Here is a 27,028-nt window from a genome sequence, read left to right on the forward strand (position 1 = left end):
TCGTGAAATTTCGTCGCAAAACCGCATCGATCTTCTTAATCTCTTTACAGCCTTTGTACAGTTATTATGCGTATTACTATAGTATCGTGTTAATGGAAGACTTTGAAGGCTTGAAAAATATAGATATTATAGAGACTTTAAGCGATTTTGCACTACGCAAACAGGTTAAAAATATTTCAGTTCAGTCTATCGTTTTACAAAACGTTCACCCACTAACCTCGGCATTCGAACCCGAGCATTCAAATGTATACACAATTTAAGAATTACAAATGGATCAGTATATATGGACAAAAAAATCAACAAGACGATTTGGCATTAAAGAAGTGCTTGAATTCTGAATTCAGCAAATGTATCGGAATATTTAAAATTGCAAGAATCTTACCGCTGTAAAATTTATTTCAATTTGAAAAGTTTAAAATTTGAAAGCTCGCTCTTTATACCCTATTTCCACTTTTCTTAGCTTTACTTTTTCTTAAATTTAAAGATTTGTTACAAGTAACGTCTATAAAGAATGATCAACCGTTGTGAACAGCATTTTAGCTTATTAATGTGTTCGAAGACAAAATACTCAAGAAACCCTTGTGTCTTTATTTAATCACGTTTTGCTTACCGTACTTCAATTCCCCATACTTTTCTTTGTTTTGGTTCGACGCCGAAGCCTCACTCGCCTCGCTTTCATGTACTCGACCCAAACTCTTCCGCGCGTTCCGCCATTTATGAATAAGGTGTATTATCTGACAGACTTACTGCTTGAAATTAACTAGTAATGTCTATAAAGACCAAACAGGACAGAAATATTACTGGTCCCAAAGAAAAACAGGGGATGCCCATGATCTCTTTGGGCGTCACGAGGCAATTTTTTAAAGGCTACCCCAACCTGCCGCCTTTTTTAATTCAGTGGGAAATTCTAAAGCTTAATTAAGAAGAGAACTATGCATTGTGAGAGGCAATGACAGCCTCCAGTAAAAGCCTTATAATATTGTAATAAGCGCTAGAGAAGTACAAACTGTGCATGTGTCACATCGACAAGCTAAGGTTTAAGGATCTTTTAGTAAGGCTCCTAATCTCGTTCACAGAGCCTCCACAATTTCAATCAAGGGTGACCAAACCAACCAAAAAAGGATCACGACCTCTCAGTGTGGCACAAGATGATAACTCTCCCACCCAGCCCTTCAAAACTGAGAAAGGATGACTAAAGGGTCTCCAGTTACCCCTTTTTTAGGCAGAGTTCAAGCTTAAGACTTCAAAGCAGGATGTTTGTTTTACTCTGGGTGAACGGTGTAAATTTTCCTTTAAAAGCACATGAAACTACTAGCCATTCTTTTTTGAAGCTCTGAACGTTTATTTCTTATGTTCTTTTTAAACATTATTCATAAATAGACGTGAAACTTACAGAGTTATAATAACGCAAACAGGGAAATTAAATTCTATAATAGAATTTAAATAATATTTTTCTGATATATTCGTAATTTAATTGGCTTGTCGTTCTTTTTATATTAGTTCAGAGAATTTAGTCGATATCCCTTAGCATTATTGATAGTAAAATCTGGAAAAATAAAGGAACACACGAAACTCTTGCGCTTTATTCAGATAGTAACATGAGTTACTTCTTCGTCTTAAAATGCATGCAGAAAAATTTAAAGAAACTTATTAGTGCCCTTACTTCTAAGTGCGTCGAAAAAAGGACTTACTTTATAATTATTTTGGAAAGAAATTTGCACGTAGGCAGTTATGAAAAAATTACAACTCGTTTAGAGAGATACCGCTTAATTAAGTTTCTACTATATTGTACTTACACAGAATTTCCCTGTTCGGCTTAAATATTTCAGCAATTTCTTAAATTAAAACTGGTCAAAATCGGACAAAAAGATGCTGCTGCGTACTCGATTTTACATATGTGCTTAAACATGGTTTCCTTGCCAGACATAAATATTTCAACAATTTTTTTTTTCGTTGATGTTGTGAGGAATCACCTCAGCAACTTGTCGTACTAATTAACGAACTGTTTGATTAAACTTCTTATCAGCTCTCGTTTCCGTTTAGTCCAGGCTTTAACGCAACTACGCCTTTAACAATGTCACAACCCTGTTTTTGACGCCATTTGTTATTGGCCAATGAGAGATCTGGGACCCACGGTGTCTTCGGGAGCACGCTGTTCGCCCCAGGCCCTCATGGCTTGCATGCTGCGTCTTGAAAATGAGGCTGGTTTTGAAACAGAGTTGTGCAGCAGGAAACGCAACGGTTTTTTTTAAACTTGAAACAACCATAGTCCGTCGTATTAACGGATCTGTAACTTATGGTGTCTTCGTGAACACGCGATTTGTCACAGATCTTCGTCTTGCTTGAGACGCGCCAAGTTAATGAGGGAACTGGAACACACGGTGTCTTCGCTAACACGCGGTCTTTCCGAGATCCTCGCCCTGGCTCACAGTGTGAGCTAACAGGATTTCTTTCTCTCTGGTCTGCGGCTTCGTAACAAAAACGTTGGACTCGCGAACGACTGGCTGCGATCTCCATCAATGAACAGCACTGAGACAACCAGGCGGAACCGGTTTCGTCTGTCCGCGTCCACGGTGGAAAGCTTGTAAACTGGAGTGCCTTTTGATGACATGTAAACTGAATCGAGATCCACAGACAGGTATTGCTGAAAGGAAACACGCAAAATAATGAGATTTTATGGATATTACAACTGAGCTTTGTAATAATGTCATATAAGAAGTTCAAACTAAACTGCTTATTTTCGAATGTTATTATGTAGCACTATGATTCTTTAGTTTGAGAGGTCGATCAGACGATTGATCGATTAAATGATTAAATGAATTGAAGGCTGTTGAGCCATCAGTAATTTCTTTCTTATGGGTATTTTTGAAGACTGGGGTGGGGTGTAAGAGGTGTAAGAGGTGTAAGTGCTTATCAGATTAAGTGATGGAAGAAATTATTATCAAAGAAAACCAGTGCGAGTATTTTATGGGCAAATTTTTCCTGGATACATGGATGGGCTCCTGTGTCTAGAGGTGCAACTACAGTAAATTCCCAAATTCTCGAACACTCGGTTTTTCGAAACTTCCCATTCAGTTCTCGAACCAATTTTCGTTTTTTAGTACTTCTCTGTATTTATAAACCCCACATTTCTCGCAGCAATTTTCGTAACCCCTAGAGGCTCGAGAAATCGAGATTCTACTGTATACCATTTCAACTGCACGCTCTATTCTTACCTTGTTGACCACGTGTGCACCCATTTTAACCTTCAGCGGCACTCTACCCGTGACGTCACCACTCAGAGCGGCAGCCATTGGTGCTCGTTCCACATGAACTTCAATTTTCGTGATTTGTGCGTCTGCTGTCACCATTATGCGAACCTTGCCGTCCGCCAACCGCTGACGTGACTGACGGTTTACGCGACTCTGTACTTTTTCGTACTCCTGTGAAGGGAAAAATTAAAAACTCAAGGCAAGTGTTTTACAACGATTTCCTAATGGGTCTAATAATGGTCAAGTAATAGGTCTTGCGTGGCATTTTTTACAGGGAAACTTTTGCAACAGTTTGTAACAATGTTAAAACCAACTAGGAACCCAGACTGGGAGGGGAAAGTGCCAAATGGGGGGAGGGGAACAAGGACGTTATGAAGGAAGGCCACTTCTTTCTCCAATGGGGGGTCCTTTTTCGGCCTTATATTTGACACGGATAAGGCGAGCGGGGTGGGGTTTCTGGACCCCTCCCCTAGAAGGGTTCTTCCACTGTCCACCACTGTAAGGTCTCCCTGTGCGTCTAAATAGCATTACTGGGATGTTATGGATTAAATAAATAAATAAATAAATAAGAAAACACTGCTAACGTTGTGCGCAATATTTCTCTACCGTTAAGGTGTGTCGTGCTCAATAATTTTAATTCTTTGTTTATCTATTGCCCGAGGTGTCTAACATATTGGGCGCTCTCGCGGATTTTGATCATGGTTTGCTTATCGTTTTTTAAGCGTAATCAAACCGACGTAATCTTGTTGAAACTCACCTTTTTAAAGCCCAGAAAATGAACCTTAACATTCGGCTTTGTGGTAATCCATTGCGTAGGACATTTCTCCTTGCTGACAAATGAGAAATCTTCTGGGTCCTCCTTGATGCATTTACTGTCCAGTACTTCATCACGATCTACTTCAAGCTTTGGTTTCTTAAGTGGAAAACTCATGAAGTCTTTCGAATAATCATCGTACTGCTCTGATTCTGTGATAGGAGTAAAATAAAAGAACCGCAGATATTAAATAAGTACTCGACTCTGAGTAGATCCCTTTCTTTGTACTATTTAATATATCGATTTGTGGTGACCGCTTTCGAGATATAGGTAGCGTTCCTTTTAACCAATCTAAATCCGGATTTTGCGATCGAAAATAAGATTTCCCGTTCATTTAGATTGGTAACTCAAGCTGGTTTTAGACTTCGTTACAATTTTAAGCAAACTCGGTCCGGATTTTATCTCATGGTCAGTCAGCTCGGCCCCTTATCGTTGTGGCTCAATCTTTTGTAAGATTTACATTCCAGCTAACACGAAGATTCAAACAATCTTAACTAAATCCGAAAATGAATTGTTTAAAAGGAACGCTACCTAAAAAAAGATTTATTTCTAATTTTGGTTGAACCATTTTGACAGCTGGGCGGAACCGATGTTTGGCAATAACAATATGACATCTGTGGTGTGGGTTGGACGGCTGGCATTCAAATGACATAATAGCAGTAAAATGCTCGCACGTGCTCAGTAGAAAAAGCAGAGCAACGGAAGAACATATTTTAAATAAGTGATTATGGTCGAGCTTCAGCTAAGTTATATCCGTTTACAGCACGTGTTAAGACATTAAGAAACCCTCCAAAACATTCCCGGAAGTAGTCGCAGGCCTTTTTTTTTTTTATAGCAAACCGGCCTCTTTAGCCTTTTTATAGCGTCAACAATCAGTCGGTTGCCGTCGGAGGCCACCAGGTTTTCTTCAAGTGTCCATCGGATCTAACTTTGAAAATTTCCTAGAATTTTTTGAGAAAAGAAACATTTTTCTTTCCAAAACGCAAAACAAAAAACAATGCACTCGCGTTGCACTTAGGGACTGTTCGTTATTTATGCTTAAGGGGGGGGGGGGGGCGGTGTTTAGAGTAGGGGGGTAAAATTTTCAAAATCAATGAAAAAGGGAGGGTGTTTTTTAAAATACAGTAGAAATACGGGGGGTAAGCGTTTAGAAACTGTTGTTTCATCACTTTTGTAGCCGTTTTACAGACGTATTTTAAAAAGCTGATCTCTGTTTCAAGAATTCTATTTTCACAAAACGTGACTTATTAAATCCCTTTACAGGCAATCTTATATTTAATAATAGCAAAACCCCCACACAAAAGCTTCCTCGTCTTTGTAAGTTTCAAAAAATGAACTGTAAATGTGAAATGCTTCTTTAAATAACAATAAATAACTGGGAACGTTGCAGTCGTTGCAGCATTGTTTCCATGATCGCTCCTCGCGCGTGCGTGGTTCAAGCCTTGCAATTAACTTCTTACAAACTTTCCTACCGTTGATTTTGTCTCTACAATCGGATATTCTGCAAATTCGCTTTCCTTGCTGAGTGCTTCCATACTGTACGATCACAAATGACCTTGTACTTGATTTTGGTTTATCGGCACGGGGCATGAACGCATGTTGTACGCAATTTTGCAATCGGAGGCACATTGCGTCCTGAGGGTAAGGGGGAGGGGGGGGGTAAAATTTTGAGCCTGTCTCATAAAAGGGGGGTAAGTTTTTAAAATACCCACTTTCAGGGAGGGGTGAATTTTTCATATGCCTGAATTGGTTGAAAATCACCGACCCCTCTTTAGCCATAAATAACGAACAGTCCCTTAGTATGCGTGTTGCATGGAAGGTACGCCTGCTTTTGGAGCCAATCAGAGATCAGCTATCATATTTAGCGGATATCCGTTCTGAAGCCGGGTTAATCAACGCCCTGACTGCCTCTTTTTATCAGTCGGTGGCACTCTTAATTTCCTCTTTTAACCATCTCGAGATAATCCCGGATTACTTTCATGCTAAAATTTTGCCACGGCGCGGGAAGGTTTGCTTGTGTACTTCCGTGTAATGTTCTAGCATGCCGGTACATCAGTTTAACGCTTCTATCACCCTACCGACATGTCGTTAGAAAACTATTTACATTTGATCAAACCGTACTTTTCTCGTAGTTTTGACTGGTTATGAAGTCGTTTCACATCGCTTGATACCCACCTGGTATGCGAGGTTAACATTTTAGCCAATAGAAACGTGCCAACAAAAGTATTGGTTACAAGTCAAGTGATCATAAGATTTTCTTAGAAATCAGATTTCGGCGAATACACCCATGTCCGTCAAATAAATATTTACGGAGAGAGCAAAGGTGTCGCCAAGCAGTATAAGTTCTCGAAAAATCATGGAATCGTTTAGACTCCAATGGAAATGTGTTGCTATTGGTAACGACAAGTTTACAAATTAAAATTCTGCCTGAAAATAAATGTTTTGAAATTGCGTTTCTGGTTACATCATTCAATAATAAAACCACGCGGCGCCAATATAAACAAAGAGGATTTCTCAGAATCCATGCAAAATGATCTTAATTTGAATTTTCCGCTGTTGACCTAATGAAAATCGGGCAAAGTTTTTGTAATCGGTTTAAATCTCACTCACGTTTGACCATAAACCCTCCTTTTTGGCTTTCTAGGTTTTTCTGTTTTGTTTTCTATCGTTTCAAACAATATTTTAGCGGTTTCATTCGATTGAAAGTCCAGTTTATGTGTCACAAAATCGCCTACGCATTCTGAAATAGCGGCGTGACCAAATGTTATTCAGTGAGCGGTCTTCAATTTAAAGACGGAAAAATAACACAGACATTTATAGTGTTAAACGGACGTATAGCCATACCTCGTAGAAACTCTTCCACAAAAAGAAACCTTAACCAGGATTCACAGCGAAAATCTTCGTCTAGTTCCATTGCAAATCTTAAAGAATGCTGCTTCGAGGCTCAGGGCAAAGCTGATCAGCGTCTAGCTTTGTAGTAGCTGATGTGATGTCTACTGCTCGTCGGCTGCAAGATTTTACTACAGCAACCGTCCGTGAAAATAATATATACCCGGACTTACTTCCGTGTAAACTGTCTGATGTAACTGGAAGATTCTTTACATTTATGTTAATTTCAGGAGCACGTGTAGACACGCGGAAGTGGTCGATGTCCAATCACAGCTCGCCAAATAAAACTGAAGTTTAAGGGATGCATATCAGATCACGTACTCACTGTTTTGCTGAGAACAACTGGGCTGACAACCTTTATAATTAACAATAAAAAAAATTCTTAGCACTGCTGAAGGAAGACAATCTTATATTTCTCTAAGAGAGTGAACACATGTTAGTGAATTGTGAAGCGAAATAATAAATGTTATGATTTATAGATCTAGGACGTGGGCATAAATTTCACTCCTAAGTCTTTTTCCAAGAAAACCAATCACTCATAGCTAATTTTAACTGACCTGGAGTGTTTTTGAAAAGTAAATGTTATATTAATGCGAAAAACGTGACTTGTTTTCGACACAGCTAGCTTGCTTGATATTGTTATGCTGTCTGGATGTGAACACATTGTGGCAATTCATTTGCTTTGTTTTTCTCCTCTTAATTTTTTTCTCCAACAAATTCTCAGGAATTGATCGTAGATAATAATACTTTCAGTGCTAGGAAAAAATTTCTCTGTTGGCAAACTAGAGCAAATTTAGTTCATGACATATATTTGATACATTTTTTTTTATCAGCAAGAGATCTCAGAAAAAGCTACTATTATATTTTTAATATTCAGATACAGGTGTTAATACAAAAAAACCCAACGTGTCAAATACTAATTTATACACGGTTTTGACCATTTGTCGTTCAACTCTTCTAAAACCTGACAAAGAGATTTAAATATCGCCACATCTAAATATCAAAACCCCGTCAAGTTCTTTTCACAGCAAAACATCTGAGCGGAAGTAGTAGTCGACGACCTTTTGTCTGTTATGCAAATCATTTGTTGCTATAAAGAAATTTGCGTTTTGTTTTTATAAAAGTCAAACGCTTTGAGTTTCAACGTTGACAGAGATCAGGGTTTGCAAATGAGTTTTAGAAAGGTTTTCTGTCCCGATATCCGACTCTGTCGCGTAAGGGCGTGTGTACTTGTGAAATGATTGTGAGTGGAGAGTATTAAAAGCTGCACTAAGCAGGTTTAAGGGAATAACTACAAATTCGGAAAGATTGCAAAAATGACTTTTGATATCGTGTCTAAAATATTTTCATACATTTCGTGGCGTAAGGTTAGCTGCTGTTTTCGAAAGTGCATTTTAGAATGATTTGAGCTGAGAATGTGATAAATAGCTTTTACTACGAAACAAACTTATGTCGGGTTTTTAATTCATGCTCAGCCAAGTCGTGACAGAGTTGTTTACGGTCTGGTAGAATGCTAAAAATACCTCTGATTACTAATATAGCCTTAAGGCCAACATCAGTTTGGCTTTGAGAACCAGTGGAGAAAGAGAATAACATAAATATAACTCAACAATTTTTTCAAGTTTTATTCAGTATAATTAACGGTAGTCGACTCTTTGTATTGTACTCAATAATTTTCACTTCCGGTAAATTAACCATAGTAGTAAGAGGGGTGGCTTTATTCCGTAAAGCATGTGCAGGAGTTTATTTTGCAAATTGGTGATTTGGCGGCTTTAACGGTATCCAGTATTTGCATTTTTTGACACATTTTATTTAATGGGAGGGGTTCAAATTTTGCGATTCCAAGAAATTGTGCCTAACGCAATATAAGTACTGCATTTCACTGATCCGAAATTTACGAATCAACATAAAACAATTCGATCAAATTAAACTAAAGATGACTGAAATAATGTTGGGAATTATGCGCCATCATGACCAGTCCTGCGGTTAAATTTACGCCCGAATTCATCTGCATTTTATTTATGATTTATAGCTTTTTGGAACGAATGAAACGTCAAAAACTTAAAAATACACACAATTCCAAAAAAATTGCGATATTGGTAACTGATTCAGATTGTCGCGTAAATTTTCAGAAATAGTTTTCTGCAGTGTAAAATGAAAATGAAACGTGGAAAAATCCGCCAAAATTAGAACCCGGGTCTCCACAATTTCATGTTACACGGTCGTACGTGACTAGCAGAGAAAAATAACCTGCTGCAAATATATGATGAGTCATGGCTCTTGACACCCAGTTATTGAATTAGCATAAGACCAAAATTTATTGAACCAGGCATAATAGCCAGGATATATTTTGGTTGACAATTTGCGCTATACTCTATATTTGTAATAAATATAACATCCAAGCTTTATGTGCGTATAAGAAATGTCTCTGAGTTGTTTCTAACCGTAAACAGCGGTTTTGTTGCAGAATTACGTGCCGGGGCGACCGGGAAGTAAACTGCATTTTGTTTTGTGTTTTTGTTTTCGTTTTCAGCGTGCCGCTGTTGCCTAGCCGCAGACAAGTCACGCTTGTATGTGACTCTCAAGAACTTCGTCCTGTTTACAACGAAATTAAATCAACCGCGAAATTCATTGAGAGCACGTTTGAGTTTATATCAGCAGCCCTGATATCAGGCGAAAGTTCGCGGTATGTTATTAAGACGCTGTTTATAGTCACACGAATTTATAATCACGTACTCAATGGTAAAGGTTTATTAGCGAAATAAGCCTTCAATGTAATTTTTGTATCAAACTGGAGGCAATAATTTACTGTTTTTATACTAATCTGAAACTCTGAGACATTCTTGAAGATGTTGCGTTCAAACAGGCCGTCCGTGCTAATCTCGTACCCAGATCTCTTACTCAAAAGGGAACAAGGCCGCCGTTTGTAAACAAACGGTCACAAGGCTGTTCTTCATTGTTTTTCATGTGTGGCAAGTTCTGGGTAAAATTAAGAAAAGGAATCCCAGAGATATGTTTAATATATGTCGTTGGGTTTTGAAACAATTTTAAACCTGGAATGTTATCTAATTTCTTAAATTTAGCGATTGTTATGCCACCTATGTGGTGATGATGTTCACATGATTGTAATTGGATTAAATTTGTGAACTCGAGCCAAGTCGACTTTTGAACTTGAAAGACCAATTGCACCATGCGTGGGCCGTGGCAGTTGAGAGTTCTACCTGACTTAAGTTAACTGAAAAACAGATGTTCACTTTTTGTTGTAAAACTAGCTTTAGCCTGGCGTTGATGAAGCCAATCGAGTATGTGAAACACGTCAGTCTTTGATACTGCTTTCTTGGCGCTGCTCACTGAATCGTCCTTCACCAAGATTGACCTAAATTAACATTCTCCAACCCTAATCTAAAACTGGCAAAACTGGCAAAACTGGCGTTGCTTTCGTAAAATGTTTTACTTGCCTAGCCTTAACAACTAACAACTTCAGGCACTAAAGTATTTTTAAAGTCCTCAAAATGATAAATGCTACACAGCTACGAAGTTTTTTAACTGGTGTAAACCGGCTTCTACGTTACGTGACCAGTACTGAGTACTTAATGGCCACAGAACAAATACCTGTGACTGCATTAATTGTTTCTGGACCACAAACCCCGCCAGGCCTGTGGCGTATGGAAAACACTAGACTTACTTACGAAGTTCTTAATTTGTTTTTTTTTTCTAGAAAATTTACTTGGAAAAAAGTTGATTGCAGGCGAGTTGAACTTTGTCAAGGCACAGAAAATCGTCTTGTCTTACATGCCGACATGCAGTGTTGACCAGCTTTTTATCAGGAAGTAAGTGACCAACTGTTGTCAGGGTAGGCGATGATCGTGCCCCCTGCCTAGTGAAGGAATGTCTTCCTGTTTGTCAAAGCATGACTGATATATTTTGAGCACGTTTTGCAAGTTGAGGCTATTCCAGGAGTGACCATTGTCTAGTTCTCCTGCTGAAGCGACCTTTTTATAGCAGTTCTAAATCATTCACGATCACGCGTTTCTACATTGTCTCTGTCCACAACTTGGTCACAACTTCAGCTTTTTCACTTAGAAACTAACTTAACATTCTTTTAGAAAAAAAAAATCCACCTTCGACTAGAAAGGTTAAATTTATTGATCATGCTTGTTTCCAGTCGTCGGTCTGGGTTAGCCACAGGCTGGCATGAAGACTTAGCAGTTTGACAAACTCAGTAATGAAAAAAGTCAAATGAGAAATTGGAAGTGGCAGAAGCTGATTAGTCCTAAAATTAAAAAACTACTTTTTCAAGCTCTGAACTTTGATTGATTCATTGTCATAATTGACTGTGTTCGGTTATTATAATATCGAAATTGATAATGTCAATTTCGTTGGTCCTCGCCAGTCAGATTTTTACCTGTCATCCCATCACAGGCTGAAATTGGGGAAAAATATTGCTGTTGCCTAGTTACAGGTAATTGACAATCGCTGCAATCAAAAGTTTGTCACGTGGCGTTCAAGTTCCCGCCATATACATCGGCGCGGCGGATTCAGGAAAAAAACGGAAGTTGCAGGAAAGCGAGGCTAAGTGACCCTTGCCAACTAAAATCAGAAAAAAAATGTTTTTTTCTGACTTGAAATGCCCCACGCGCTCATATTAACTTTAGCTGGTGAGGGCCACTTAGCCTCGCTTCCATGCAATTTTCGGTTTTCTCCTGAAGCGGTGTAGAGGGTCTGAATGGGGGGGTCGGTTAAAAATTCCTTACTTTGTCGGTTGTCGGTTAAAATTTTCGACCTTTGTCGGTTGTCGGTAAATCTCGGTTAATGATTAAAAGTGCAAGTTAATTATTAATATTTGTTATTTAAATTACGCAATTTTAAGACTTTAAACTCTAGACGATATGAAAATTTGTAATAATTCAGATCATTATTTGGTTGCACTTAAACCTCGTTAACTCTGTTTTTTAAGCAACATGTTCGTCTAGTACCCGATAAAATCAGTTTGCATCAGCAAATGCTCGTCAAATATTACTTACACATCGAGCTAAACTGAAATTTGGACCGTTCTCAGAAAAGAATAAATTTAAAGGCAGTGTTATTCATTTACCAAGAAAACAGAAAGATGCTTATAAACTCTTTTACTCGCTTCTTCTATTTGTAAGGGATTTTTCTTTTCAATTTTTGCTTTCCTAAAAAATGGACGGCTCCTTTAGCCCCTAAAACTCCGTTAGATGTTTTTTTTAGCTTGGAAACACCTTTATGAGATTTTTTTCCACCGGAATCCGGCTACGATGGCGTTCAATGGCAACCTCCTCGCCTTACAATCACTTTAACAATCCCGCTCATGGCCTGTCACCACATGAATAATCAACGCGCAGTGAAAATACAACAGCGGGACGCCTTGTGGCCTCGATTACCAGCCACTGTTCTAATGTTAGCAGGCTCGTGCTCACTGCAGTACGCTGTGCTACAATGTGAAACGAAATGGGTAAAGCCAAATGGAATTGGCTAATTGATAGGTAAAAACTATTGCTTCGTTTAATATACAGTTTTTAAGCTGAGGAAACTAGTAAAATTTACATTTCTGCAAAATTCTATGTACACACGTTGATATAGCAAATGTAAATGAAGTCTTTTATAAGGTGGTGCAGTTTAATTGTAGAAATCTCTCAATTTGTTTTCTTATTTGTAGTCTTCAGTCACCATTCTAGAATGTAAATTCAAACTCTATTTACAGCAGTTTGTCAGATTTTTACCATGTCAAAATGGAGTGAGATAACATTTTTCAGCAAGCCGGGCTAACATGTAAACGGGACATTGCTTACATGAAATGTAAAAGACATAGGCCACTGAAATTTTTTGCGTGGAGCTCAGAACCATGAGCACAGACTCTGTAGCCCAGCGCCCGGAACCCATAGCCTCATAACTGCACTTCCAGGTTGGAAAGTTAGTCTGCATTGAATGAATTTTAAGGGACCCATCTACCCCAGAGCTTACATACTGTACCATTAGAAATAGCCTGTTCTCATTCCCGAAAACACAGCTTCTCGGAAAGGAACAAAGACTGGACTTGAGAAAGCATGGAAATTGAACCCATTAAGGAGATGGGATGGTGTTTAGTAAATGTCATTTCTGCATTTGCAATTCATTTGCATTTGCATTTACTGTTGTTGTTATCAGTGAATGTACATTATATGATCAATTTTGCAATCTAGTTCGATTTTTGTCACATTCCACGCTAAGGGACTGGTCAATTAGTACAGGGGGGGGTGGGCCGGAGCAGAAAGGGGGTGGGTCATCAGTTTTTGAGCCCTCGAAAAGGGGTGGGTTATGTAATTTTGATCTATACGTAGGGGGTGGGTCATCTTATTTTTACACTTACTTTAAATTGTTATAGTTCCAAGAAAAGCTGTATTCATCAGTATATAAAATTGATAAATTTCTCCATGTGGGCATTTTTTAATGAATTTCTAGCGGTTTCAGAAGGCCAAAATATAAAAATTTCCCGGGGGAGCATGCCCCCTGACCCCCCTAGATGGCTTGTGATCATACCATCAGGCAATCAGGTTTGCCTGTCTCTCTTCAACCTGCATGGATTCACACTAGGCTTTTAGCCTATTAATATCAGTAAACTCAAACACTTCAAATATGAATGATGGACAGTGGTTGTAGTTTCTGTTATCAATTTGTGTTTTAAAATATGAACTCTTCAATAGTTGTTTATGAAATAATTTTACATACTGTTTCATTTTTCGCATATGTTTGAAAATGGGTGGAAAACTTACAAAAGACTAGTATAAGAAGTGATAAATTCATTCTTCTTTGCTGTGTTAAGAAATGGGAAAAGACATACATGGAACAGCAGTGTCCATCAGGGAATATTAGGGTGGTATATGTAGGGAATTTCACTTAAAAAACTGATGCCAAATCAAAAACCTCCAACCCCTAACAGATAATAAAGAAATGATTGGTTCCTTGATTTTTTTTAGAAAAGGGGGTGGGTCATGTAATTTTTAACCCCCTATCAGGGGTGGGTCAGTCAGTTTTGAGCCAGCAGGAAGGGGTGGGTCACAAATTTTCGAGCCACCACTTTTCCAATTGCTCCGACCCACCCCCCCTGGTACTTATTGACCAGTCCCTAAGCAGTCAGTTGGCCATTTACCGGGGGGGGGCTGCTCCGCTGGGGTCTTGAAACCCAGCTACCCCGTGTCAGACAAAGAAAAGCTCAAATTTGCTACCCCATCTCAGACTTATAAGTTGAATTTTATACCTTATCTCAGACCGGAGGTGGAGAGAATGCTTTTATTGTTAAATTTTTCTAATTAACAATAATACAGCATCCGCTAGTTGATATTTTTGCACATTTCAAAACGACCCAATTTAGATAACAGAGAGATATAAATTTGATGCAATTTTCCCCCATTAAGCGACCCCATCTCAGACTTTACAGGCGAAAAATGGACCCCATCACAGAAATAGAATTTTGATTGTATCCTCAAAATTGCGGCCTTTCTGTACCTCGTTGTTGTTATCATAGATTATTCTTAAAGAAAAGAATGTATTCAGTGATAGGCTTAATAATTTTCTCACGTTTAATTTTTTCTTCCTTGATCGATAAGTATTAGAAATTCAAACAGAAGAGGCCCCTTGTTCGGCGGATGAAACAGAGGAAAGATGAGTCCTTTTCGTAGAAGAAGAGCTCCTAAATGTGGATCTTCTGAAAGTTTGATTTCTCGAGCCAAAGACGCCCAGGGATTTTCTTGCTCGTCTAAAGTCCTGCTTAAGAAAGGTGTACAACAATGGGTTTAATAACCCGGTGCTGAACCTCAACAATAACAAAATCACATCAGCCCAGAGCGGGATTTCTGTCCTGTTTCCTAAATCTTCTTGCAACGAGTTGAAGAAATAGTTGAACCATCCCACGATGAAGACACAAATCATCGCACCATAAATGATAAGCGCTTTTCGTTCCTTCCTGGCGTTACGCTGCATACATTCTGAAGAAAGATGCGAGACATCGCGTTTGATTCGCTTGCAGTGTTTCCTCAGGGTATAGAAAATATGAATGTATGCCACTGCCATAAGTACAAGAGGAAACACAGCCAAGAGTCCAAGGCAAATGAAATCGTAAATAATTTGCCTTTTACTGGGTTCCAATGTTTCTTTGTTTATGAATGAGAGCTGGACCAGCGAAGCGCAGAGCGACAGTACCCAGACTACCATCAAAACAGCCAGACAGGTTTTCTTGGATAAAACAGAGGTAGTTCTCATCACTGAGAAAACTATGGTAAAATACCTCTCCATAGTAATCAACAGCAAATGTAGCACGGTCGATATCGATAGAAATCTTTGACCCAAGTCCATGGCTACACAGATATCCATGTTGGCATGCGTATTGCAGGCAATAATAAGCGGTACTGCATAGAGCCCTGATAACATATCAGATACGGCCAGGCTTGCCAGGCAGAAGTTGGTGACTGTCTTGAGATATTCTCTGGTTAGCATCAGATAAATGACCAGGCCGTTTATACCGATTGTGAAGAATCCCAGTATAGACAGAGCAACGTAAATACCGATTGCTACAGCGTTTGATTCGGGCGAAAAGTCCATTTCGTCTTGTGAAATATTTACATTGCTGTTATTTGATACTTGAGCGTCAAAATGCTCCATCATTCCTCTGTCGGGTCTGGTAATTCGTTTCTGAAGAAGTTACGCCTCCCTTGCCTGTTAAAAAAGTAGATTGGATTGATTCAGAGTTAAACTTCACATCGTAGCAGTAGTTTATATTGAATGGCCTGATCACGCACATGTATACAATATGAGAAGTGCGAAAACCATTTGCTTTCAAATGTTTGTTGATTGCTGGATGCCAATTGGTTGCTCATGAACGTAAAGTCAATCATAAACCAGTGTTTGCCAATGTTTAATATTTTATGGTCGGAGCATGGTTCCATTCAGTTACATGCTGGTAATTGGCAGGTACCATATAAGGTTCCCTGGCCTTAATAAGTCCTTGAATAACGGGGTCAACAATGTTTTTGTCACAGTCGTCTCACAAATTAAAACAAAATGTGGAAGCATTTCTTCAAAGGCAAATTTTTACTTGGGCTTATACTCGCTCAACGCCACTTTTGGCGAGAGCAAATATACTGAATATGCAGGTGGGGTGAGAGGACGAGGCCGTTATGTTCATTTATTTTCGGATGGAAATTATTAATTTGCATTTCAAATAATGTGGGGTTTGCATTTGGAATGGATACTGCGTCTGAATGGGTCTGATTTTTTTTAGGTTTATAGAAGAATACACATGGTAAAACTCTCCAAATCAAACAAGTCTCTGCAGCATACTCTAGCGACATAAGTTCAAAACAAGCTCTGCAGTAAGAGGGTTATATAATCCGAAAAGTCATAACTAAATATAATACCGTAGGTTTATATTCAGGAGGGAGGATTTTTTTTTGCGTTTGAGCCGAGAGGGTTTCTTAACGGGGGGCGGGGGCCAATTTTTGGAATTTTACAGTATTCTTCAATATTACAAGCTGCACATTTGTTAGCCTGTTTTAGACTCTCGGTAGTTGAAGGGGAAAGCGAAAAACGCGGGCGAGCGAGGAAAAAAACGAGGGGGGGGGGGGGGGGAGCGAAGGCGAGCATTCGTCGCGCCTCATTTTTTCCTCGTTCACCCGCGCGCGTTATTCGCTCTCCCATAACTACCGAGAGCCTGGAACGGGCTACACATTTGTCTGTATCTTCGACAAAAGGGCGACTTCGTTGTCAAAAGCGACATACGAAAAGGATCTACTAAGTTTCCTGTACGATGCTTTGTATTTCCCAAATAGTGTGTCGCGCGTTGCCGGATCTTTTGAGCTGAGAGAAAAACAAGAGAAAAAAAGAGAGACCGTTTTGCAGTTTATTTGAGTACAAAACTGCAACGACGTGGCTTATACAATGTTTATACATGTATAGACTTTCAATAAAGTCCTTCGCATGTAGTCCGACCTCAGTCGAAAGTGCTCTGTATAAACGCAGATGGTCTATCAGGATATGGATTTATGTTTGAAGTGTCTGCCAAATGCTTGCTTGTTGACGATGTGTTCGTTGTTTTTTGATAAGACACTTTCCGTGGATTGCGCTAGCTATAGCTAACACTCGTGTTATCCTATAAAAGCAAAACCGACCGAGAAAATCTGCTTTTTACAGAGCTACTAATTGAAGTGGAAACCCTGGTCCCTTTAAACGGGGAACACTCCAAGCTCCAGCTTCAACTCAGTAATATTAGTTACGTTTGTTCTTATAGGTGCAACAGCTTCGAAAATTCGAAAGTATTTTTCATCATGAAGTACTTCAATTTAGACAGTGAAGAGATAGCAAAGAGTACTGCCGGATCCACTGTTATAAATGTCGGCAATCTCAGTCTTGCTTTGACAGTTTAAAAAAGCGCTTAAGTGCAATAAAACGATAACAATCCCTATCGTAATCATAAGCACAAAGGACTGCTTTTCCGATGTGTAAAGCGTCCTTATTTGCCAGGCCGTATTTTCAATCAGTGGAGGTTTAATTATCGTTTGCAGACAACCGGGCGGAACAAAATTAACGCCTCTTCGGCAGATTAATCAGGATCTTCGTCAAATTAAAATCTGTCAATGAATGTAAACTTCCTGAGTGCGTTTCTTTTGATAAATTAACTTAAAAACCTAGCATTCTGAATTGCTGAGATTGAGGACAAAAGTTTCGATTGGAAAAGTTAGGAACGAAAAAAAAAATGTTTCATGGCATTTGTGTTTCGAGATTAAGCCTGTTTATTTGTCTGCAGTTTTCCGCCCGATGTTCCTTTTTCTATGTCGCCGAAAATAAACAAACTGCGGAATCCGTTTGAGTAATTTTCTCAGCGTAATTTCGATGTGCTAGAAAATAAGTCACCTAAAATCATTTTTTAAACCAATGAAAAAAGCAAACAGTTGGCGGGCTTTATTAACATTTTCTATTCTTTTTAAATCAACCTTAGAAATTCTTTCACCCAATGCAGGATTTGTCCAGTGACTTTGTTGAATATCACTGCGGATGGAACTTAGTTTAGATGGAAGTTAGTTTAGACTTCAAATTGTGCAATGCATATATATTATTGTACCTTTTTACGAGCCTGTTTGGCTTTCAGTTATTCTCATTATTTTCAGTTACATTAAAAGTTCATTTATGGGAACATGTTGGGGCAGTACACACACTCATAATCATCGCTTTAGTCCACCTCGTCAGCGCAACTGGCTGGGGACAAAGGATCTCTTGTTCACTACCGAGAGCGCTTACATCAAAATTAGTAAAGAAACTTTATTAAATTTTATTTTTCACAGAATTAAAAAAACAAACGGTTCTTAATGAAAGGACCGCTCAGACTAGTTGACTCGAGGTTTAATTCTAGCGTGCTATTATCCGACGCTAGACTTTTATCACATGTATGTTAACTTATAAAGGATGTACCGGTACACCTATATTGTACAAATAGGCAAGTGAAGTAGCTTTTAAAAAGCATCACCGAAGTTCTTTCGTCTGATTTCTTGTGGACTAAACAACGTGAAGGGAATGCATTTGTAGGGAATAATTCGCCAACTGTCTCTTAGATTAGAACACGTTTATATATCCTTCCGAACTATCGATTGCTTTTACAACTATCCGGTTTTTGTTTTTCAGTGGTCTTTCTACTATTGATGCAGACAAAAAAAAGGAAAATACTATCCCGAATTGTCAAAACTATCAGGCATTCGGTTTAATAATATTAACCAAACAGCTTTCGGGGAAGTTGTGAATGCATTACAATAGTTGCACACTTCAGACACTTTGGCAAATAAACGACTGTTAGGGAAACAGTCAAAGGATCTCTTGACTTTTAGAAACGTCGGAGCGAATTGGTTTTTCATTCGCTGAGCTGCTTTTAACGGTAAAGTCGCATGATCTAAAAATAATCTCGCTTTCAACCCCAAAGTGCTAGGACAGATTATTTATGATTATATGGTAATGATAAGGTTGTCTTACAGTTAAAACAAAGGAGGATGAGAAATAAAAACTGGTGTACATGTGCGCTAGTCACATTTTTACTGACCTTAAGACGAAGGTTGTCAACTGATGTTGGGTTTGCGTGCAGATTTTTCACTCGCTTACCACACATTTTAACGGTGCAGTCGCCAGTAAACTATAATATCGCGTTGAGCCCGTCGCCAGGATTAAAGCCTTATGCTTTAGTAGTAGTTATATGGTTGTAAATTGAGTTAAGAGCTTTGCAAAAGCATCCCTTCTTTGTTATTTTAATTCAGAACCTGAAATTAGGCAGCTTAAGATCTGTTAATTATTCTTTTTTGATATTGTAATGAACTGACACTTGTGTGTTGAAAGTGTTTTTGTATATTTGGACCCCTAGTTTTCGCAATAAACATTTCATTCATTAGGAAAAAGCAATGCAAAAATATCGTGAAAAAAAAAGAGAAAAGAGACAAGACGAAGCAGTCCCTCTTTCTAAGTTTAACTCCTTTTTGCCATCTTTTAAACGGATCATGACTTTTATCGTTTCCAAGGCTGGTATTTCTTTGTGAAACTTATTATTATTCATCAAGTGAGAAGGAGGAGGAGAACTTATTTTGGTTTGTTGTGAAAGAAGGTTCGCTTTCACGCTAATAAAGCGAGTTCTCAGCCACAAAAATTCCTTAGATGTTAAACTTGTAAAGATTTAACCCAGACCATCCGAAAGAAGAAATATCTTCAACCCATGCAAGGCAACTGACGCGCAATAACTTTACAATCACCTTTGATCATTTTTTTAACTGCGTTAAAATAAAAAGAAAGATTTTTTTCTTTTTTGTTGTGTTTACTTGTTGTCTTCGTAAATGAAGAGTTTTTCTGATGCTTTAATCTATTTATAGAAATCACGAGTCCAGCTAGGTGCCATTCAAGATCAGAGAAATTCTATTCATAACAGATAATTAAGAACGTTCGTTAACGCTGTTAACGAACGCGTATTTCTGAATTATCATGGAAATGATTAAGACTGCTTACTTGTTTTCAATGGAAAGAGTATGGGAAAACATATCAACGACTGCACGCATACATGAAACAGTCTTATTGTTTATTTTATTAAAGATGGTTCCTTTTTTATCGACTCTTTTTGACTATCATTAACAAAATCCAAGATATTTTTTTAGTTTATTCTGAAAGCCAATCTTTTCAGTCGGGCGACTGTTACTCCAGCTGCCATGTTCAATATTCAGGCAGTGGAAAGATGCGGTATTTTGTCAAGTAACCCAAGTTTGCAGGCCAAGGGAGTAAATATGTCGATAAAAATCATGTTGATCTGGCTTGATGTTAACTTTGTCAACGAAGACGATATAAGTAAACACATACGGTTACCCTTTCATGATTTAAAGATTCCATTGTGTTGGTATATTGGACAAACCAGTTGATTCAGGCTTCAAACAACACCAGTCAGCAAACTGGAGTACAGACACTACTGTTTCAGTCTTTTGAATAATTTGTCAGAGATTAATTTAATTTTGAGCCATCGGTCTCACATTTAATAGGCAGTCGTCGCACCGCCCACCTTACAGGCCTGGATTGAAAGCCTCGATCTTAAATCTGTTTTTATCTCTGGTTAGAACAATATTTACACGTCAATACTTAAATGCGGTTTTCGCACCTTTAAATTTCCTACACTCGTACGCCAACTATTTGTTGTTCAACAGCAAAAAGATCCATTCAGCAATGGTTTTTCTTAGTAATGTTTACGTGTGCTATGATCAATGTACATTAAAATCGTAGCGACTTTTTTTAAACCACAAACGCTATTTCATTCACTTATTATCAGTTGGAAAGATAGTTTTTTCTTGTCACGACTGGCTGCCCTATATTTAGTACAACTTTACATACAGTATTTTGCTAACATTAACGCACAGTTACATATTTAAAAATTTTTTCAAAAAAATTCACGTTCCTAATTGGGCCAAAGCAATAAACAATTTATGAGAGACCCCCTTGGTAAAAGCATATCTATTTAGCTAATAGGGTACCGCCTTAGAATCCTCGCTGGTTTCCCAAAAAAGTGTATATTCTTCTACATCAGTTTACCCCAAACTAAGGCCGCGGGCCTAGGATTGTTCTATCGACAGTTTTGTTTTCCGGTTATTCCCGGGATTTATTTTATTCCAACCACAGCGTACCTTCTTACGACTGATAAGCAACTATTAGCTGTTGTTTTGTTTCTACAAATATTTCTACTATTGTTTTTGGTTTTCAGTTCTTTTCGCTAAATTATAAACTGGACTGAGTTATAACTTTAGAAAGATGGTGCCCAGATATTTTACAGCGAAGAAAGTTTCCTATTCCAAGTGAACTAAAAAACACTTTGTATTAAACAACTATTCACCTCGGTGTCGTTGGCTAGTGGTGGATATTTACCTTTACCGAGCCGCGAAGTGGCGAGGTAAATATCGCACTGTTTTAGTATACACTAAAACAGTGCGATAATATAACCCGAAAGGATGATTTTTTTGACTAGTTTATTGCTGTTAAAGACTATTTACAATTTTCTCGCGCACGTTGCTCGGAGGTGAATAGCAAAGGATATTTGGAGTTTGAGTAGCCAATCAGCGCGCGCCTAAAACGCGTTCCTTTTTTTTTATTATTTAATAAAATATTTTTTTTAAATTTTTTTTTTTTTTTATTTTACGGGGGTTTTTTTTTTTTTTTTTTTTTTTTTGTTTTTGGGGGGAAAAAAAAATTAGAAAAGTAGAGAAGAGGTTTTTTTTTTTTTTTTTTTTTTTCTCCCCCCCCCTTTTTTTTTTTTTTTAAAAAAATTATTTTTTTTTTTTTTAAAAAGAAAAAACCATTTTAGCAAGAAAATTAGATGGCATAGTCAGACCAGTCAACACAGCTGTTAAACGAACATAAACCCGCAGACACAGTTTATGATATTCTCAATGTTGATCTCATTTGGACATGTTACAGAGAAACCTGTACGCCACTCACCTTTAAAACTGTGCTGTTTCTTTACAGAAGGGCTATCTGATTTATTAATCGGTCTTGCATGGTGGGGTGTTTAGCCTACCTTTCACGGGACGCTCGTTAAAACGTCGAGACTGATAAAAACAAGTTTGTTTAAATGGAAATTATAAATAATAAATGTATTCAATTTTTCAAACGCCAGGTTCTACTCAAGGACAATGAATGTCATTAAATATTGACGATTTCTTAACTATGAACGCATTGTCTTTATGCAAACCTCTGGTTTTATTGAATGGTTGACGATGTTGCTCGTTTACGTGGGAACGTTGGTCAAAATTAAGCCTAAAGCTTAAATCCTTAAAATTTTATTTCTCAATGTCTGAGAGTTTATATCATGATTTTTTCACGTTCACATTACATGTCTTCTAGGGAATGTTTTGATGTTGTACGGATGAAGAATATTCGTGTCGATCAGTCTTATAGCGGGACTTTTTTTGGTGAATATATTTCTAATTGCTAAGCTTTCCTTCTGATTAGCCATTTGTTTGAGCTCGACTTGCAGGTGGTATGAGTGTGTTTGTATACATCATGATGTACATGTACATGAAAAAACCGTAGTGTGATTATTTATAAGCACGTTTTGAAAGATGAGGGCTTCTTTCTCACTAAATGGTTTTATGTAATCGATAGTGGACGGTCTTTCCTGTTGGAATAGCATGAGGGTGATGAAAATTTATCTTTAAATCATGTTTTCGAACAATAGAACTTATTTATACCGTAATTCCGAGCCCTGGGCAACAGTTCGTAGGGGTTGTGTGGGCAAGGAGGGGATGTCGGGAGGGCCAGAGAAAAAAGAACGGAAATGGGGCACGGAGTGTAAACGAGAACAAGAAAACGCACAAAAAGCAACAAGATGTGTCAGTACTGTCATCTGGCAGAGGGGGGCAATCCGGGAGGGCAAATCGGACGAATCGCCCAGAAGATGGGCAACCGGGGGGGCAAAGCGGGAGGGCATAACCCGATTTTACGGTATATTCATATGCGAAATATATGCTGAGCAATAAAAAAGTGGACTGTTGTGCAGAATCATCAAAAATGGAAAAACGGTAGAGGAATAAAGAATTGCAAGACAAGACATCCCCAATAACTTTATAAGAATTTCTACATGTCATAAACTGAATTATTATTATATAACAAACTGACTCTTCGCGCAAATTTGCAAAGTGGTCAGATTCGTTATAGAGTAGTTTGTTAGTTTTGCTGTGCACAATGCAGTGTTCTAATGTTCCTGCTATGAATGGTCTTGTATAAGTGTTTTTTTAATCATGTCTTATTCAATAAATACTTACGCGTTAGTCTATGGTATTTACCACCACTTTGCCGGCCGGCGTACGGTGCAACAGGCCAAGGTGTGCAAGAACATCTTTTACCGCCTATGTTTTTTTTTTTTTCATCACTCTGGGTGTTTTAACTCGCTCTGTTCTTCTCTAGCTAAAAGTTAGTTTAAATTGTCTTAAAACCTAAACCAAGGAAAAAAATACAATCATTTTTATCTAACGCCTCTGAAATTGAGGACTTGGTGCATGATGACATCGAGTTAAATGCAAGACAGTCTGTTTTTCTCCACTGATATCGAGGCGGGACAGGCGAATTAGCCGGAGATGCGCGATAATGTCGAGCGAAGTCACGCGCCATCCTCGAGAAAAACTCAATCCCATTTGAAATTGTTTACGTGCGTTCCGAATCCCTTTTTTTTTTTTACCGAGACCGAATTTACACTTAAACTGGGGCTGTTTTGTGATTTGCAGTCTAGAAATCCAGTAGCTTACCCGCAAATTGCAGTATTTACATTACAATACTTGCTTAGTTTTGCAAATATTGCGCGCCGCCGCGTATACATAGAATGTCTGTAATTAAAGATTTTTAAAAGAAATCTCTCTCCTCTATTAAAAAAATAATAAATGTATTAGTAGCACCAAAAATAGAAACGAGATTTACGCCCGAATTACCGGAGCAATGTGATTTTTTGTTAATACACAGGACCTTAAAATCCTGTCTCCGATTTCTCATTAGTGGCCTTTTTTTGTCAATGCTACCTAATATTAAGCTTTATCAGTCTTAAAAACTTACCTTTCCTTTCACTTAACTTTTAATAACGTCCCGTTTTCAACCCGGAAAAAATATTAATTTGTCCCTGCCGTTTCTTCTCGCGCTTCAGATAAACTGAAAAAAGGAGGGTATTGCTTGTGTGCTCGTTCGTAAAACTTGACTGCAAATTAATTTTCTTTTCGAGGCCTTTTCCGTCGCTGTTTACTCAGACACCCTAAGTATGAGTTTTAAGCGACGAATTGACATATAACTTCGAAATAATAATGGTGGCGATGACAGGCACCAGAATTGAAAATGAATACTGTTCGTCTGTGTTTATTTTTATGGAATTAATAGTTTCTTTCTTGGTAAGCGCAAACAAAAATTAAATTAACCTTTGAATGAGACTTCTTGATGTGGTAAAACCAAACGCGAGGTCATGAAACATCAAACGCTATAGGGACGAATTATGAATTTCGTCTATATTAAGTAAAAGTTGCAATTGTCAGTACTAACAGCAGATAATTAAAATTAAATCTTATTTTTACTCTGCAACTCGAAATAAAAGAAAGCTCTTCGTTGTATCTTTTTTTCGCAATATTAAGACAACTGTTACAATGAAATAAGCGAAATTCACGTTTTAGACAAAATTTCGGCATACACTGAGAAAAATTAAGTTAGTTATATTTCAAAAAGACTGTTGAATATAATCCCTGTTCAGGAAATATCATATTTATTGGCGTACGGTATATTTGCCTAATGAACAGAGTGTTTCTCGTGCATTTATTGGTCAGTTAACAATGCAATAAGATCGCTTTACAATAGATGTTTTGGTGGAGTAAAGCTGTATTTTATACACTAACAGCTGTCGTGACATTTAATGTGGATGAATAACACTGGTATACTCTTTTATTTTTCAGTCAATAAATGTCCTCTTTCTGGGTGAACATATTTGACAATCAGACTGCGTGCTCCGAAGATTTTTAGAGTACGCGCCTGTGTAGAAAAACGGAGATTGCAGACTAGATTGCGAATTTTGCTCTAGCAGCTGCATGGGCTGATGTGGGGGGATAATATTAGTATATTATTTCATTTCGCAGTTAATGATATTCCCGTTTTGAGGTGAACAATTTTTGATTTATGTAAATGGTTTAGACGACTGTTTGCAGAGCTGTTTCAGTGCATTTAATTTTCTTTCTAGAGGCAGGCTGTGAATTTGGTTTCGGATGCCCATCCATATTATTATTCAAATTTCTAGGACATAAGACCTTCTGTAAAAGATTACTGCTGCGAGTCAACAACGACAACTTATGACAATAATTCTTTTTGGAAAAGGAAGTTAGATAACTATCAGCAATAAATATTATCTCGGATTACAAGCAATTTTGTGGTATTTGCAAACCTGTCCGCATGTACGTAGATATAATTTTAACTAGACGCCGAGATGAAGAATATTGTTTTCTCTGAAACTGACTCTTGAAGCAGTATTTTCCGATTGCGACAGTAAACCTACTAGCAATTTATGGACAATTCCGGAGAAAATTTCCGTAAAAAGTTCGGGTAGTTTAAACTGCTATCCTTTTTAGCATTAAATGAAATATGCCACACTAGGTTTTTGCTTCATTTTGGTTATCTTCGAGTGTTAAAAAGCAGTACTTTGCTAGTAGTTATTGCGCAACGAGGAATCCTATAAAGTGATGTATTTCAGTCGAAGGACATGACTGATATTTCAGGCTGCAAGTTGGTACTACACTTAACACTTACAAAATTAATATTTTACCAGAAACAAGAAATTAATCCTGAGAAAAGACGAAGGCCTTTCCAAGCACGCAAATTATAATACTGATAACAGTTTGATTCAATACTTACTGTATGATCAACCCGTTTTTTTTTTCGTCGATAACTTGTGCGTCTTCAAGGCTCGTTATCTCCCTCGTCGCTTTGTTTAAAACGAGATTGTGAGACTGAATAGATTTTGTGCTGTTCGTCTTATTCATTTGTCGCTTTGAATTTTCAATTGAATCTCTATTTATTTCTCACTTGGATTCAACTTGATTTCCATATGTACTTATGTTAACACAAAGACCCGTTACGTCAGTATTCATATCTGACGGATGCTCGTGAAATTAAGTAGGATATTGGATATGATATTTTGGTCGAATATAAACCATAAAAAAACATATTTTAAACTTGCAAAGTTCAATTGTGCTAAAAAAATACCATTGCTTTCAGTGATTTGTACGCCATGCAGCGTTCATTGTTGGATGCAACTTTTCGCTGTTATCACAAATTAAATCTTAGAATAGTAAGTCAATTTCACTTCTCAGATTGAGGGATGGCAGCAGATGTTTCCATGGAGATGTGGCAACCAAAGTGGAGGTTTTTTTTATAAACGGAAAGCTGCGGAAACACGAGCTGTGGGCAACGGTTTTCACAGCTGTTTCTTGTCAATGTGCTCTCAAACTTTCACAAGCGTTTCCATAACTATATACATACAAGGAAAGAACGCTTTTTAACATGTCTAATTCTGTTATGACATTAATACGTTCAACAGATTTTTTCACGTTTCCATAGAGTTTTAATTTATTTTGCTTCTCTCTTTATTGACTCAAGACGATATTAGTTTACACAGAATGAACTTTAGGGTGCGTTTTTTGAAAATTTTTTTTTTTTACCTTACTGTTATTAACCTAGCGAGGAAAATTCGCTCAATTTGAATGCATAATTCCCATTAACTTTGTAGGAAATTTAATTCGTTTTATATTTTTGGAAATCCATTTATCATTTCACCCCATGGGAAGTTGACCAAAGTTGGTAAATCAGTTTACCGTGCAGTTCTGGCCCTATATGTCTTTTGCTTCAGTAACAATTTGGCCATTTAGCTCCCGGTCGAGGGATTCTTTTTTTTTATCTACTCTTAGTTTCTAAATTTGATTTATATACGTAACGATCCCCGGTGGAAATTTTGTACTGTTCCCCGTTAAATGAGCGTTTCTCACTGGTCAATTTCTCGAACATA

General features: G+C 37.8%; 2 protein-coding genes across 3 annotated transcripts; both read right to left on the reverse strand.

Annotated features, from left to right (window-relative positions):
• Positions 1-819: 819 nt before the first annotated feature.
• On the reverse strand, positions 820-7,142 carry LOC144659761 (uncharacterized). The gene is made up of 4 exons (XM_078520261.1): positions 6,910-7,142; positions 4,009-4,217; positions 3,216-3,422; positions 820-2,644 (listed from the first exon to the last, which is right to left on the reverse strand). The coding sequence occupies exons 1-4, from the start codon at positions 6,977-6,979 to the stop codon at positions 2,438-2,440; spliced, it is 693 nt and encodes a 230-aa protein (XP_078376387.1). The 5' UTR covers positions 6,980-7,142; the 3' UTR covers positions 820-2,437.
• A 7,097-nt stretch (positions 7,143-14,239) lies between these two features.
• Positions 14,240-26,005, reverse strand: LOC144648959 (histamine H2 receptor-like). 2 transcript variants are annotated; one of them, XM_078508414.1, is made up of 2 exons: positions 25,879-26,005; positions 14,240-15,666 (listed from the first exon to the last, which is right to left on the reverse strand). In XM_078508414.1, exon 2 carries the CDS (start codon positions 15,613-15,615, stop codon positions 14,572-14,574), a length of 1,044 nt encoding a protein of 347 aa, XP_078364540.1. In that variant the 5' UTR covers positions 15,616-15,666; positions 25,879-26,005; the 3' UTR covers positions 14,240-14,571. The 2 variants fall into 2 exon arrangements, with proteins under 2 accessions (XP_078364540.1, XP_078364544.1); XM_078508418.1 differs by lacking the exon at positions 25,879-26,005 and adding an exon at positions 24,052-24,131.
• Positions 26,006-27,028: the final 1,023 nt, after the last annotated feature.

Source organism: Oculina patagonica, chromosome 1, assembly GCF_052425735.1.
Source record: "Oculina patagonica isolate OP01 chromosome 1, crgOcupat, whole genome shotgun sequence".
Taxonomy (NCBI): domain Eukaryota; kingdom Metazoa; phylum Cnidaria; class Anthozoa; order Scleractinia; family Oculinidae; genus Oculina; species Oculina patagonica.

What these genes read in the sequence shown, in the direction of transcription:
- LOC144659761 (XM_078520261.1), bottom strand. Translation starts at nt 6,979, where the DNA reads ATGGAACTAGACGAAGATTTTCGCTGTGAATCCTGGTTAAGGTTTCTT. An exon ending in TGTGGAAGAGTTTCTACGAG is followed by an intron (nt 4,218 to 6,909) that starts GTATGGCTATAC and finishes CTCCTATCACAG; the next exon opens with AATCAGAGCAGTACGATGAT. An exon ending in GTGCACACGTGGTCAACAAG is followed by an intron (nt 2,645 to 3,215) that starts GTAAGAATAGAG and finishes GTTTCCTTTCAG; the next exon opens with CAATACCTGTCTGTGGATCT.
- LOC144648959 (XM_078508414.1), bottom strand. Translation starts at nt 15,615, where the DNA reads ATGATGGAGCATTTTGACGCTCAAGTATCAAATAACAGCAATGTAAAT.